At 45.3% G+C, this 14,326-nt stretch overlaps 1 protein-coding gene across 2 annotated transcripts in view; it reads right to left on the bottom strand.

The window, feature by feature from the left end:
* BTBD11 (BTB domain containing 11) overlaps positions 1-14,326 on the bottom strand; it is a 320,925-nt gene that overhangs the window by 121,190 nt on the left and 185,409 nt on the right. For both annotated transcript variants that reach the window (XM_039230475.1, XM_039230474.1), the window contains exon 2: positions 13,166-13,315. In XM_039230475.1, the coding sequence (XP_039086406.1) occupies positions 13,166-13,315 (150 nt within the window). The remainder of the gene's footprint in view (positions 1-13,165; positions 13,316-14,326) is intronic.

A 14,326-nucleotide genomic window follows, 5' to 3' on the forward strand; every position in this document is an offset into this window, starting at 1 on the left:
TGTTAATTGAAGGCTTCTCATAGATGGCTTTGATGATGTTTAAGTAGGTTCCTTCTATCCCAACTTTCTCGAGAGTCTTTATTAAGAAGGGATGCTGTATTTTGTCAAATGCTTTTTCTGCATCTATTGACAGGATCATATGGTTTTTATAAGATGTAGCCTTTAAATCTTTCTTGAGACAAGATTCCAAGTGGCCACTATTTCTGATAGGAGTTTTCAGTGGAAAGGAAATTTCCATGTTGTCAGAGTCCTAAGGCCTTAGTAGGTCAACCTAACCAGAGTACAACCCACTAAGCTTAATAACTGGACAAGAAGCAGATGCAGGGGATGAACAGAGAGCAGTGGGGGATTGCTTCCCTACACCCCTCTGCATCTTGCCATGCCTTGCTCAGCGCCTGACCCTCTTCTCTCCATTTCCTACAGCAGGAAAATATGCCCAAGAAACTAAATAAAAAGAATCAGAGAAGGGAATTCTCTTTCAGAGGTAGGTGGGGAGGGAAGACCCCAGGGGACCTGCAGATGGAAAATATGGAGAACCAGTGCTCAAAGTTAGGTAGGAGTCAGGGGAAGGAATTCCAATCCCAGTTCTGCCACTCATTGGTGTACAGACCAGCAAGTGGCTTAACCCCTCCGGTGGGGAAATGATACTCCCCTATCAGGTGGTTGTGACGGTCACGTGCAGAATGAGGAAGTGCCTAGCACACTGTTGGCACCAAATAAGTGGCTCTCTTAGGCTCGGCGCCTGCCTGTTCTTCCTTCTCTCTGGATGGTGAGAGCGGGAGGTTGGGTGCCTAGGACATGAAGGGATAGTCTTGCCTGGGCCCTGACCCAGTGCCTGACTTGCAGCTTCATGCTGAGGTTGACATTTTTAGGAATCAATGCTACAAAGCTCCTCACTCCAGGCCTCTGTTTGGGGTGCATTTAGGTCCTTAATTTCTTTTTCTTCCTTCCTCTTCTCTCTACCCTTTCATCTTTTAGAAACATTGCTCCTTGGGAAGGAGGAAAAAAGGAAGCCAGGTGCCTGCTTCTAGGCCGGTAATGTCAGTCTGTCTCATAAGGGGCGGCTCTACCCACTGGTAATGTAAGAGCCCAATCGGTGAATGTTAAGGAGGAGCCTGGGAGAAAACAACAAGATCGCAGGTTTGGGGTGGGATTGGGCATGATGGCAATGTTTTGACTTTTCTGATGAGGATGATGACATGAGGTAGACAGGTGGCAGCAGAAGTGGGAACCATGATACGCTGAGAAACTGCCACCAGGCCATTTATGCACTTTCCAGTTTAATTATATAAGAACCATATGGGACATGCGCCCACTTTAGAGATGGGAAAATGAAGGCAAGGGGCAGTTGGCCCAGGTGTCATTCAGGAAATAGCAGGCTGTGACTCTAACTAGGCTTCCAGGGCTCATGTTCTTGGTCAGCATACCACAGTCCCTCCAGAAAGGCACTTGTCTAGAATCTCCCTCAAAGCGTGGCCTTTGGAAAACTCTGGTGAAGAGTTTGAGACCTAAATCCCAAGTCTCCCAAAACATATGCCATTGCGGAGTCCATGATCAGTGGGGGGCTCAGGAGATGAGTCAGCCTCTGGTGACAGAGCAGAGCTTCCAGCTGGGGGGGTCTCAGAGTCCGACAGGTCTGCAGGAGGGCGCAGAGGCTGATGGGTCCGTCTGCATAAATGACCCTGCAGACTCTTGGAAGATAAACTGCCCTAAGGGAAGAGAGCCGGAAGGGGCGTGTGAGTAACCAGCAGTGATGTAGGCAGGAAGCTGGTCTGCAACCAACAGAAGCCTGGTGTTTCAGATCAGAAACTCAGCCCAGGCGATGGCAGAGCTGAAAGAGCTTTCCTTGGAAAGCTGTAAAAATGGGTAGGAGCCCAGCAGCTGGGCTCTGGGGCCATAGATGAGGTTCTGATGGGCAACAGCAGACATAGATGGTGCTCCCGTGTGCAGGATACTTCTGAGAGCTTTATACACATTATGCCCTTTAGGCGCCACACAAACCAATGAGGTAGGTCCTGATAGTGTGTCTATTTTACAAATGAGGAAACTGAGTCCAGGGAAATCATTGGGCTAAGTCACACTGCCACTGAGTGCAAGAACTGAGCATCACACTACTGCCATTTGGGCCTCTTCACCACTGTATGGAGGTAGGAGAGAAGGGATCTTCATTCACTGATAGCACATCAGGAGCTCCAGACATCATGGCTGGCTCAGACACACCCAGAATTTTGGTAGAAAAGCTCAGCCCATGTTTAACTGGCATCTGTCGGTAACCACATCCTTTGTGGGCACAGAGTGGGGACAAGCCACAGAGGCCCTGGCAGACAGGGCCAATGGCCAGAAGTTTTGGAAAGGACTACAGACTTTCCAGTTCTGCCTTTGGCTGTGAGGTTATGGTTCTCAGATGTGGTCCTAGCCATGGGCAAGGCCAAAGTGTGAGATTTCACACAGATTCATGGGAGGCCAGGACTTCAGGGTGAGCAACAGCAAGGCCGGAGGAAGGGATGGCTATATGTGAGATGCCACCTGGGGACTCTCAAAAACTGCTGGGTGATTCTCTTGCCTCTGGTGACGTGTCTAGTAAGAAGTTGCTATGGCTGAGGTCAAAGAGGCTGCTGCCTGTGTTCTCCTCTAGGACTGTGATGGTTTCCTGTCTCACACTTAGGCAGAGGCAAGGGAAACAAAGGCAAAAATGAGCTATTGAGGCCTCATCAAGATAAAAGCGTTCTGCATAGTGAAGAAACAACACTTAAACTCAAAGTCAACTTACAGAATAGGAGAAGATACTTGCAAATGACATGTCTGATAAGGGGTTAGTACCCAAAGTCTGTGAAGAACTTACCAAACTCAACACCCAATAAACAAAGAATCCAGTGAAGAAATGGGCAGAAGACGTGAATAGATACTTTTCCAAAGAAGACATCCAGATGGCTAACAAACACATAAAAAAAAGATGCTAAACGTCCTCATCATCAGGGAAATACAAATCAAAACCACAATGAGACACCACCTCACACCTGTCAGAATGGTTAAAATTAACAACATAAGAAACAACAAATGTTGGCGAGGATGTGGAGAAAGGAGAACCCTCTTGCACTGCTCGTGGGAATGCAAACTGGTGCACCCATTCTGGAAAACAGTATAGAGGTTCCTCAAAAAGCTAAAAATAATACTACCTATGACCCAGCAATTACACTATTAGATATTTACCCAAAGGATACAAAAATACAGATTTGAAGGGGCACACGCACCCCAATGTTTATAGCAGGACTATCAACAATAGCCAAACTGGAAAAAGCTCAAATGTCCATTGACTGATGAATGGATAAAGAAGATGTGGTGTGTGTGTATATATATATATAAAAGCCACAAAAAAACTGTTGTGTGAACTTTTCAGAGATGCTGGATTTCCATAAGTTTGCACTTGGGAGGCGGGGTCTGAGGGGGCCCTCCCTCACCCTGAGGGAGGTGCTGGTGGAAGGATTTGGGTTTCCCAATAACTGTCTCAGCACATCACTCACAGACTTTTAGGAGGAAAGCTGAGCTGCAAACAACAGGGAGATTGGGGCGAAACTGAGGGGAGAAAACCCCCCATTAGGAAAACCTGGCAATCACTTGTTTCTACATTGTAGGATGCATGGTAACCTCTGGAAGGAGAACAGGGAAACTGCTGGGTGCTTCGCCAAAATAGCAAAGACCCAGAGACTCTGAGAGCTGGGTGTGGCCTCCGAGCTGATCCTGAGTGTCCTCCTGGGTGTCGTCTCTGTAGCATGCAGCCGTGCGAAATGTCATGGTCACCACTGTTATGAACAGTAGTAATAGGTGCCATTCATTGAGCATCTACACTGGGCCAGGGATGCCAAGTAAGCACCTCACAGGCACTGTTTCTAGTCCTCATGTGCTCTGCAAAGCACGCATTATGTTAGATCAGTTCTATAGCAGTAATCTGCAGCTGGGTGGATTTTGCCTCCCAGAGGACATTTGGCAAAGTTTGGAGACATTTTTGGATGTTATACTCAAGGGCCTTAGTATAGCACCTTAGCATCCTATGGATAGAGGTCAGGGATGTTGCTAAACATCCTACAGTGGACAGGACAGTCCCCACAACAAAGAACTTAGCCCCAGATGTCAATAATGCCAAGGCTGAGGAATCTTATTTTACAGATAAAGAAACTGAGGCAGACACAAGAGTCCAACCTGGGTCTATCTGACTCTAATGACTGTGCCCTTCACCCTACACCCTACTCTTAGGCCCAGTGCAGCTGTACTCAGCTCCAAATCCATGCTGAAGCATCTGGCATGATGTAGCCAAAGTGTTAATGAAGGCTCCTTGCCCTGATATAGTAATTCCATTTCTGGGAATCTTTCCCAATGTTAGAACCCAAAACGCAACAAATCTTTATGCACAAGGATTTTCACCCAACCTTCTTTATGGGATCCAAAACTTGACAAAGAAATATATGTTTAAAAATAACAGTGTGGTTAAATAAACTCTGGTACATCTATGTGATGAAATAATAAAATTAGGCAGTCATTAAAAATGTTTACACAGAACTGCAATACCACACAAAAAATCCTTCTTTTAAAATGGTTCAGTTGGCGAAAAAATGAAATTCACAAATCTCATACTGTGAGATCAGGATTATGCTGTTTATTTATTTATTTATTTATTTATACTATTATTTTTTAAAATTTATTGTCAAGTTAGCTAACATTCAGTGTATACAGTGTGCTCTTAGTTTTGGGAGTAGATTTCATTGCTCACATAGAACATCCAGTATTCATCCCAACAAGTGCCCTCCTCAATGCCCATTACCCATTTCTTCCCTCCCCCACTCCCATTAACTCTCAATTTGTTCTCCGCATTCAAGAGTGTCTTATGGTTTGCCTTCCTCTCTGTTTGAAACTATTTTTCCCCTTCCATTTCCCCATGGATTATGTTATTTAAAAACTCTGCACTGAATAAATACCAAAAAAATCTCCCCCCAAAACAAAACAAACAAACAAAAAACAACCCCAAACAACCTCCAAAATAATGACTGAAGATTTCTCTGTCTAGTGGGATTGTGGGAGGCATTCCCTTCCAGCTTGTGTATAGCTTCTGAGTTTTGAGTTATGGTATGTGCTAACTGGCATTATCAGGATAACAAGCTTATCAAGGTGATACGTTTTCTTTCTTGTACCTTCCATCTACGTCAGGCTGAAGTATCATCTTTCCATCTGCCTTTCTCAAAAGCTCTCGTGAAAAAGTTCAGAACAAGAAAACTCACAAGGGAGTGGAGAAGAGAAGGTCCTTGATTTGGGCCCCTGTACCTCCCTTCTAGTTCCCCCAAGATGCTGGGACACCTTTGACCTTGGCTGGGCTAACCGTCTCTTCTGAGCATCATTCAGCTAGCCCTGCACTTCCAAGTTCCTTGCTTCTGCTCCTGTTTTCTCACCCTGGAGTGCCCTTTCCCTTATTCTCTCAACTACTGAAGACCTTTAAGGCTGCGACCAAGTATCACTTCTTCCATGCAGCTCTCCAGGATGCTCCCAGTCAGAATCCCCTCTTCCCCTGTGTACCCACAGTACCTGCTAATAAAGTCTAACATGTTAGTTGTTTAACTCTGTCATGTTTCACAGTTAATTGTTCACATGTCTGCTTCCTCTACTGAGCCTGAAGAGCAGAGACTGTGCCTCATTCATTGTCTGTTCCTGGAGGGGCAGGATGTGTGGTCAATAAAAACATGTGAGTCTGGACTCAGACTGCCTGAGTCTGAGCCTTTGACATGCCACTAACTAGTTGTGTGACCTTGGGTGAGCTATTTAACCTCTCTGTAAATGGGGATTTTTATAAACTAATGGATTTGTTGGGTGGATAAAAATAGTACCTACCTTATAATATTAAATGCAGTAATGCATATAAGTCACTTAAAGCACTTGAAGTCTAGCACATCCTAAGTGCTTAATAAATATTTAACACTATTTCTTTTTTTCTCACCATCCATCATTATCATCATCATCATCATTACTACCATCATCTTTATCACCACCATCACTTTCATCATCACAACATAACACCACCAGCACCATCATCACCACAATCATTATCACAATCACCACCACCATCACCATCATCACTACCACCACCATCATTATATACCCATCACCATTACCACCACCATCACCATCTCCGCCACCACCACCATCATCACAATCACCACCACCATCAGCAGCAGCCTAGTTCCTGACCAGAGGCCCTAAGGACATCTCTGAGGAGGCATGGCCATAGGAGATGGAAAGGCACAAGGATTCTGCAGTCATTAGCCCCATCCTCAACCCCCACCCTACACATATGTAGAGCACATATCTGCTGCTCCACCCATCAGCTTCGTGAACTCAAAACAACACATACACTTGTCGCTGGCTGCTCTGAGTTTGGGCAGCTGCAGCTGGTTCCAGAAACCTTACAGAATCCACTTATAACCAGGTTTCCCAAATGTCAGCCGTGGGGTGAATCACCATCAGGACTTCTCTCATATCTGTGGGCTGCAGGTACAATTTATCTACTTAATATTTTTCTTTAAATGAGCTCATTCTTTCACTCATTTTAAAAGGAAGCTTCATATGAGTGCCATAAAGGGAAAACCAATATTTTTCTAGTGCTCATGAAAAATTCATAGCAATTAAAAATAAAAAGTGTTTTGTGTATCACCTACGATCATCTCCTGTCCCACCCATGGGAAATGCTGCTGTAGACTCAGGTTATGGGAGCAGCTCCCACTCACCACCCCCCTGAATGCCAGACATGATCTCCCAGGACAAAGGGCTGTATGTTCCCATGGTAGGTCCTTCTGAACAAAAGACAGCAATGGAGGCGGAACTTCACCTTCTTCCTTCCTCTCTGTCTCATCCACACTCAGCTGGCACTTTCTACAATACACTTTCAAAACCTCCTATTATCCTGGGGGAGGAAGTATCGCCACCCTCTTTCTAGAGATGATAAAACCAGAGATCAGAGTCACCAAGTCACTTGCCTATGTCACACAGCACAGATGAGAAAACAGAGGCATTCTCCAGCAGCATCACAAACGGCTGTTTAACCTGCCCCATCAAAACCCCTTCCCTTGAAAAAGAAAAAATGAAAAGACCACATGTAATCCAAGTCATTAGATGCAACAGAAGACTGAACTCTGGATTCAGCAGGAACCTGACCATTCATTCATTCATTCATTCATTCATCAAATATTTATTGAGTCCTACTGTGTGCCAGGCATTGTTCCAGTTCTTGAGGATATAGTGATATTTTTAAAAAAACAACAAACCTTTCAGCTGTCATGGGTTTACAGTCTTGGTGGGGTGGACAGAAAATACATAATTAAACGTACAGTATGTCGGTGGTAATAAGAGCTATGAAGAAAAGTGAAGCAGGAAGATTGTAGAGAGAGCAGTGGGGGAGGGGGGAGGGGGAGGGGGCAGTCACAGGAAGGCCTCTCTGAGGAGGTGACATTTGAGTAGAGGCCCGAATAAAGTGACAAAGGAGTTTTGTGAAGATCAGGGGAAGAGCTTTCCAGGCAGAAGGGGCAGCAGTGCAAAGGTCCTGTGGTGGAGTGGAATTTTTGAGAAATACCAAGAGGCCAGTGGCCATTTTGCCACCTGAAAGGGTCACAGGTGCATCCTAGGGACTGGAGGCAGGGACTCTGTAAAGAGCCCAACTACATTCCAAACAAGGTAAGAGACCCTCTTGTCCAAGCAAAAAGGACTGAGGTGTTTTTTTTTTTTTCTTTCTAGAGATACTGAGGAGAGATCACCCAGAAACTCTTTTTACTCACTGTTGTAAATTAATGGCTCCATTTTGGTTGCCTCATTGAGTGGAAGAAACAAGTTCACAGTTTAGTGTGAAAAGACTACAGGGAGAGGCATTTTACAATGAGGCTGTCATTTCCTCCTCTTCAAGCCACAGAAAGTAAACACTATAATTAATGACTGTCCAATGGGGTTTCACGGGGAGCTTGTGGATAAGGCTGGGACATCAGGCAGATTAGACCTCAGAGGACACAAATGTGGGATTGAATGGGGCCAAATGCAGAGTCAAGTTGTTTCAAAAGTAAAAAAATAAAAAACAAAAAATAAAAAAGCCAGGACCTCTGCTTTTCTCATGGCCTTGCTAGGAGAGACTGGGTGGGCTGGGTTCCCCCAGATCTGTTCACTGGTTCATGGAAGGGGTGCCTGAAGGGACTGCCCACCAGTCTCTAGGTCAACTGTGATGTTCAGCACATCACTGTGTAAATTTTCTAGGGCTCAAGTTAAAAAAGTCTCCAGCCTGTGTTAGTGTGGAGGCCTCTGCAGCATCTTCATTTAGCTTTGTACTCATATATTTCAGACATATGTAGGTTTAGGTCCAGGTCTCTAAGATCAAAATCCAGTTCCACAGAATATTTAATATTTAAAAAAAATTTTAAGTGTATTTATTTTTGAGAGAGTGAGCAGGGGAGGGGCAGAGAGAGAGAGAGAATCCAAAGCAGGTTCCAGGCTCTGAGCTGTCAGCACAGAGCCTCACGCGGGGCTCGAAGTCACAGACTGTGAGATCATGACCTGAGCCGAAGTCGGATGCTTAACTGACTGAGCCACCCAGGCATCCCTCGAACATTTGATATTTGAGGGGACCCTCATCAAGAGTTCCCCTCATTTTCTTCAGGTCTGTTTCTCAGACGCATTCACTGTGCATCATCCCGTTATTCACTGACATGCGACAGCGATTTCCCACACTAGGAGTGATCAGGTGCTCACGATGCAAAGCTGAATTGGAACACAGCAACACAAGGCAGAGAAAGAAAAAACTGGATTTGAATGATCACTGCCTCTTACTAGCTGTGTGCTTGGGAAAGACATATATCCTTCCAAGTCTTTGTTTCTTATCTGTGAAATGGGAATACCTTTAATCTATTTCAGACACTTGGTACACGGTGGGTGCTCCAGAAAGAGTGGATGTATGTTCACCCCAAGCCATAACAGGCTGGACAAAGACAACGGCTCTGGACATCCTGATTGATCAAGTTCTGAATTTTAATGTGATGCTCTGAAGCTATAGGCAAAGGTTACAGGGAAAAGTCTCAGCCCATCTGGAAAGAATCCTTTGTGACTTTGTGCACCTCTGATTATGGAGAACATCCACGATCCATCCTACAGAGCAAATGGCAGATCCTCCGAGCTGGAAGGGATACAGCCCTTACTGCGCCTGTAACAGGTAGAAACATCCACTGGGCTTTTCCCAGAGGGAGAGCAGTCTAGAGGCGAGGCGGGAAACCTCCGGCTTGAGAACTGCACTCAGTCCCAGGCCCTCTAGCTCGTGGGTGTGACTGATCTTAGACAAGTTGCTCATTCTCCTCTTGCCTCGTTCCCGCCAGTGTGGACAACAGTCGTTACACTGGAAATAATTCATGTGGCTTTATCATAGTTTATCACAGCACCATAGTTATTGGTTCAGTAACAACAGCTGCTGCTATTATTATTACTGACTACTAAGAAGACCATGGGTAGGGGCTCTGCCCTTGACCCCGGACAGCCTAATTCCAGAAGAGCAGAGATGTCTGGGAACAAACTTGCTCCATCTCGCCTTTGCAGAAAAAGAGTAGCTTTTGCACTCCACACTGGTAGAGTAATCTTTGAATATGAAGAACGGCTCTCTATGTACACAGAGAGAGCAAGGCTTGTATTGATTCAGACCACAGAGCAAGCCACTCTAAATTACAGTCAGATCAGAAAAGAAGGCAATTTTATTACCTCCAGTCACTGAGGTGGCTTATCAATGCGCTTCTGCACACACATTCTGTGGGGCTGACTTAATGAATGTACAAAACCCCTTTGTAATTAGCAGCACCCCATTTGTATGCCAACAATTCATATGTGAAAGTCAACATTCAATGAGAACGACAGCGTCTAATTTACTGAGCAAATTGTCCTTAAAAACAATTTATGTCCTTAAAAACAAACTTCACCTGCAGGCTGCCTGCTTTGGTGAAGTACAGATTTATTTAACAAACCCTTTCTTAGAAGAGTGCCAGAATTCGGTACAGCCCCAGCCCAGGTGCTAGATGCCGAGAGGGATCCTTAACATATCCCAGAACAAACATTCGAGATGCCAGTGTAGAATCGGTGAGGGGGGTCTTTGCAGGTTATGCCCATGCAGACACAACCCCACCCTGGAGGCTGCTTGGACCGTCTACAACCAAACCCCTGGGGAGCTGTTAAAATGTAGACATTCTCTTATCCCTTTCCAATTACAGAAGGTATTTCAAAATACCATTTACACACATCAGTACCTCAACATAAAGGGGTCTTCAAAGCTGCTGCTAGGTCCTGTTGTATAATGTGCTAATAAAAGGATAGAATGACTACATCATAATTTTGATTTAAAAAATTTAGTAGCTGAATTTTATTTATTTATGTATTTTTAATGTTTATTATTTTGAGAGAGAGACAGAGCACGACTGGGGAAGGGGCAGAGAGAGAGGTTGACACAGAATCCGAAGCAGACTCCATGCTCTGAGCTGTCAGCACAAAGCCTGATGCAGGGCTCAAACTCACGAGTCATGAGATCATGACCTGAGTCAAAGTCGGCTGCTTATCCAACTGAGCCACCCAGGCCCCCTCAGCAGCTGAATCTTAATACAAGAAGTGTCCTTTGTAAATGTATGCACTTATTTCATGCATTAAAAAATATTATTCTGAGGCAGGGTCCACAGGCTTCACCAGGCTGTCAAAAGGGTCCATGGCACCCGAAAGTTTAAGAACAATAGCTGACTGGTAGGTGAAAGACCCTGTGATTGGTGGCATCTTGTGATTTCTGAGTTTGATGAGAATGGAAGCACAATTTCCAAATTCAGGTGCAAGGAAAGTAGCTCCCTGATGAGCAGAGAGCTCATGATGGCTTCCATTAGCTATGTCTTCTCTTTCTGGAAGGGCATGCTATGCACTACACGGAAGATTCCTGTCCTGTGTATGGGGAATTCCTTTGGGAAGAGGTGCAAGTTGCCTTCTGGACCTTGAATCCTTTCATGGTTCAGAATTTTCTAGAATTTCACACCAACTCATATTTCGACATAATCCAGCATATCTGAGATCAATGCTCTGGTCCCATCATGAACACACAATCGAGTAGTTTGGCAATCAATTGAATCAGAAGTAAATACATTTTTATTATTTTCTTCTGAATGGCCAGACTCAGGGTGCATAAGCATGGCAAATTACTGCTCAAACTTGAAAACACCCCACCTTCCTGAAAATCCCTCCCTTTTCTCTGCCTTTATGCTCCTCTCTCTCTCCTGCCCTCTCTCTGCCTCCCTCCCTCTTTCTCCCTCTGTCTCTCCCTCTCCCTTCAAAGTTCCTAAGTGCCAGGCATTATTCTTGACATTGGGGTTATATCAGTGAACAAATAAATGTCTCTACTTACTCTCTGTAAGAATATATTCTAGTAGGGAGAGAGAAACAATTTAAAAAAATAAGTAAAATATAGAGTGTGGCTAGGTGGAGGGGGAAGGGTAATGATTGCTAATGGTCACCAAGTTTCTTGTTGGGGTGATGAACACTGGTGTCTAAAACTGAGTGTAGTGATGGTTGGCACACCTTAGTGAGTAACTAAAACTCACTGAATCACATGCTTTGAAGAGACGAACAGTATATAAATTTTATCTCAGTGAAACTGTTGTTAAAAAAATATATGGGGGAGGGCACCTGGGTGGCTCAGTTGGTTAAGCATCTGACTTCAGCTCAGGTCATGATCTTATTGCTCGTGGGTTCGAGCCCCGCATTGGGCTCTGTCCTGACAGCTCAGAGCCTGGAGCCTGCTTCAGATTCTGTGTCTCCCTCCCTCTCTGCCCCTCCCCCACTCACAATCTCTCTCTCTCTCTCTCTCTCTCTCTCTCAAAAATGAATAACTGTTTAAAAAATATAGGGGTTAAGGGTCTTCAGGGTATTATGATTTTGGGTGAGACTTGAAGGTAGTGAGGGAGCCAGCCATGTGGCTATCTGAGGGGGAGTGGTTGAGGAAGAGGGAACAGGAAGTACAAAGGTCCTGAGGTATGGCTGCTATATTCAAGGGAAAACAAGGGACCAGGATGGCTGGTGTTCAGGGGGCCTTGGGGGAGAGTTGAGGAATAAGAGGGATAAGTGCGGTGGCTTGGAAGCAATTATAAGAGCTTATTTTAACTTTTCCTATGGGTCAGATGGAAAGCCAGTGGAGGATTCTAAATAGAGGAAAAGATGTGATCTGACATATGCTTTGTACAAGCATTTTTAAATTTCTTTTTTTAATGTTTATTTATCTTTGAGAGAGAGAGAGAGAGAGAGAGAGAGAGAGAGAGGTGGGGGAGGGGCAGAGAGAGAGGGAGACAGATGATCTGAAGAGGGCTCTGAGCTGACAGCAGAGAGCCTGATGCAAGGCTCGAACTCACGAACCGCAAGATCATGACCTAAGCCGAAGTCAGCTGCTTAACTGACCCAGTCACCCAGGTGCTCCCCAGACATATGCTTTAAATGGACCTCACTGGAAATCAACAGTGAACAGCCATCCTTTACAGACCATTTACTGTGTGTCAGCCACCATGGCAAACCCCCTCTATGAGCACTGGCTCACTGAATCATCACAGCTATACTTTAAGTTAGGTACTATTGTTTTTATTTTTCTTTTTAAATTAAAAAAATTTTTTTTAAGTTTATTTATTTATTTTTGAGAGAGAGAGAGCACAGGTAGAGGAGGGGCAGAGAGAGAGGGAGGGACAGAGAGAGACAAAGAGAGAAAATCCTAAGCAGGCTCTGTGCTGTCAGCGCAGAACCTGATGTGGGGCTCGAACTCACAAACTGTGAGATCATGACCTGAGCCGAAATCAAGAGGTAGATGCTTAACCAACTGAGCCACCCAGGCACCCCTAGTTTCTTTATTTTATGGAAAAGGAAACTCTGAGGCTCAGAAAACATTAAGAACTTGACTTACAACAGTGACAAAGTCAGGAACTTTACCAGGCCTGTCTGACTCGAGCCCTTGCCTTCCCCTACAGCTATCACGGCGCCAATTTCGGCACACGGCCTGTGCTCCATAAAAGGTGTCACCTGGTTGGTTACAAAGCACTGTCCTGAGGGCAGTGGCACCTCGGGCACAGAGAGGGCCAGAGAGCCGGTGTCCACTTACTGAGCTCTGCGATGCTGCCCACGCGGGTGGCCAGCAAGGACTGTTCGATGGTCCTCAACTCCGACTGGCTGAACATGGGCAGCTCCCCCGGCTTGTTTGTCCGCTGAGGGTCTCTGTGAAGGTTCAGGCTGTCTGGCAGGCACAGCACCCCTGAAGTTGGCGGGAAGAGAGAATGAAAGAAAACAGACTGTTATTTTTCAGTGAAACGGGGAGCCAGGGGGTAGGGTGGGGGGTGGGCACAAAAACCTTGCACAAGTTCAAACCACACCAGAGTTGGTGCCACAAAGCCAACCGCGAAGCCAACACGGGGACCAGGGCTCTGAACTCTTTTTAGAAGAGATGACTGGTTACTTGAAAAGATTTCCTCAAAATCCTGACCTGCGGACTTTAACAAACATGTGGGTATTCATCTGCATGCACACATTGCCAGGGGATACAACACAGAACACCCTTTCCCCCTCCAGCCCAGCTTCTATCTGTTCAGAGATGCCTCTTGAGAAGCCAGTGGTCACTGTCCCACTCTCCCTCCCAGAGGCAGCTGCCATCCCCAAGTGTCCCTGAGCAGAGGAGTTGTCTCTGCTGACAGTTGCTATTAGCCCAGCAAACTTAACTCCGGGTGGTTGGGCTATTAATTTGTTAGATAAAACTCTGGCTTTCTCTGTGGAGCTATATGTCAGGAGGTAGAAGAGTCTCCATGGAGTTTTATAACTTCATGGTGAAAAATCTAGGAGAAATCCCTGGAATCTAATTATTTCTTCCCATCCTTTCCATTCCATGAACATTAAGCAAGAGCCTGGGAACTTGCTTTGGTTTCTTATTTAGAAATATTCACTTTTCCCTTCACCACCCAGAAGTTCCTATGCAGAGCATGCTTTTTAGCTCCTTGACTTTGGGCTTGGCTAACTGGCTTACTTTGGCAGAAAGTATATTAATGGACATGATGGAACCACAGGACTGAAAGAACTTGTACGGCTGAACTTGCTCTCTTGTACCTCCACCATCATCATAGGAAGAACATTCCCTTTGCTAGTCTGCTAGTCAAAGGGCGGGGCGGGGGGGGGGTGAGAAGACACACAGAACAGATCTAGTACCTCCCTGTAGCTTAGAGCTGCTCCACGGAAACAAACACATATTTGGTATGACTTTGAGATCGTGTGGGTT

Source organism: Hyaena hyaena, unplaced genomic scaffold (genome assembly GCF_003009895.1).
Source record: "Hyaena hyaena isolate Hyena2069 unplaced genomic scaffold, ASM300989v1 scaffold_46, whole genome shotgun sequence".
Lineage (NCBI taxonomy): Eukaryota > Metazoa > Chordata > Mammalia > Carnivora > Hyaenidae > Hyaena > Hyaena hyaena.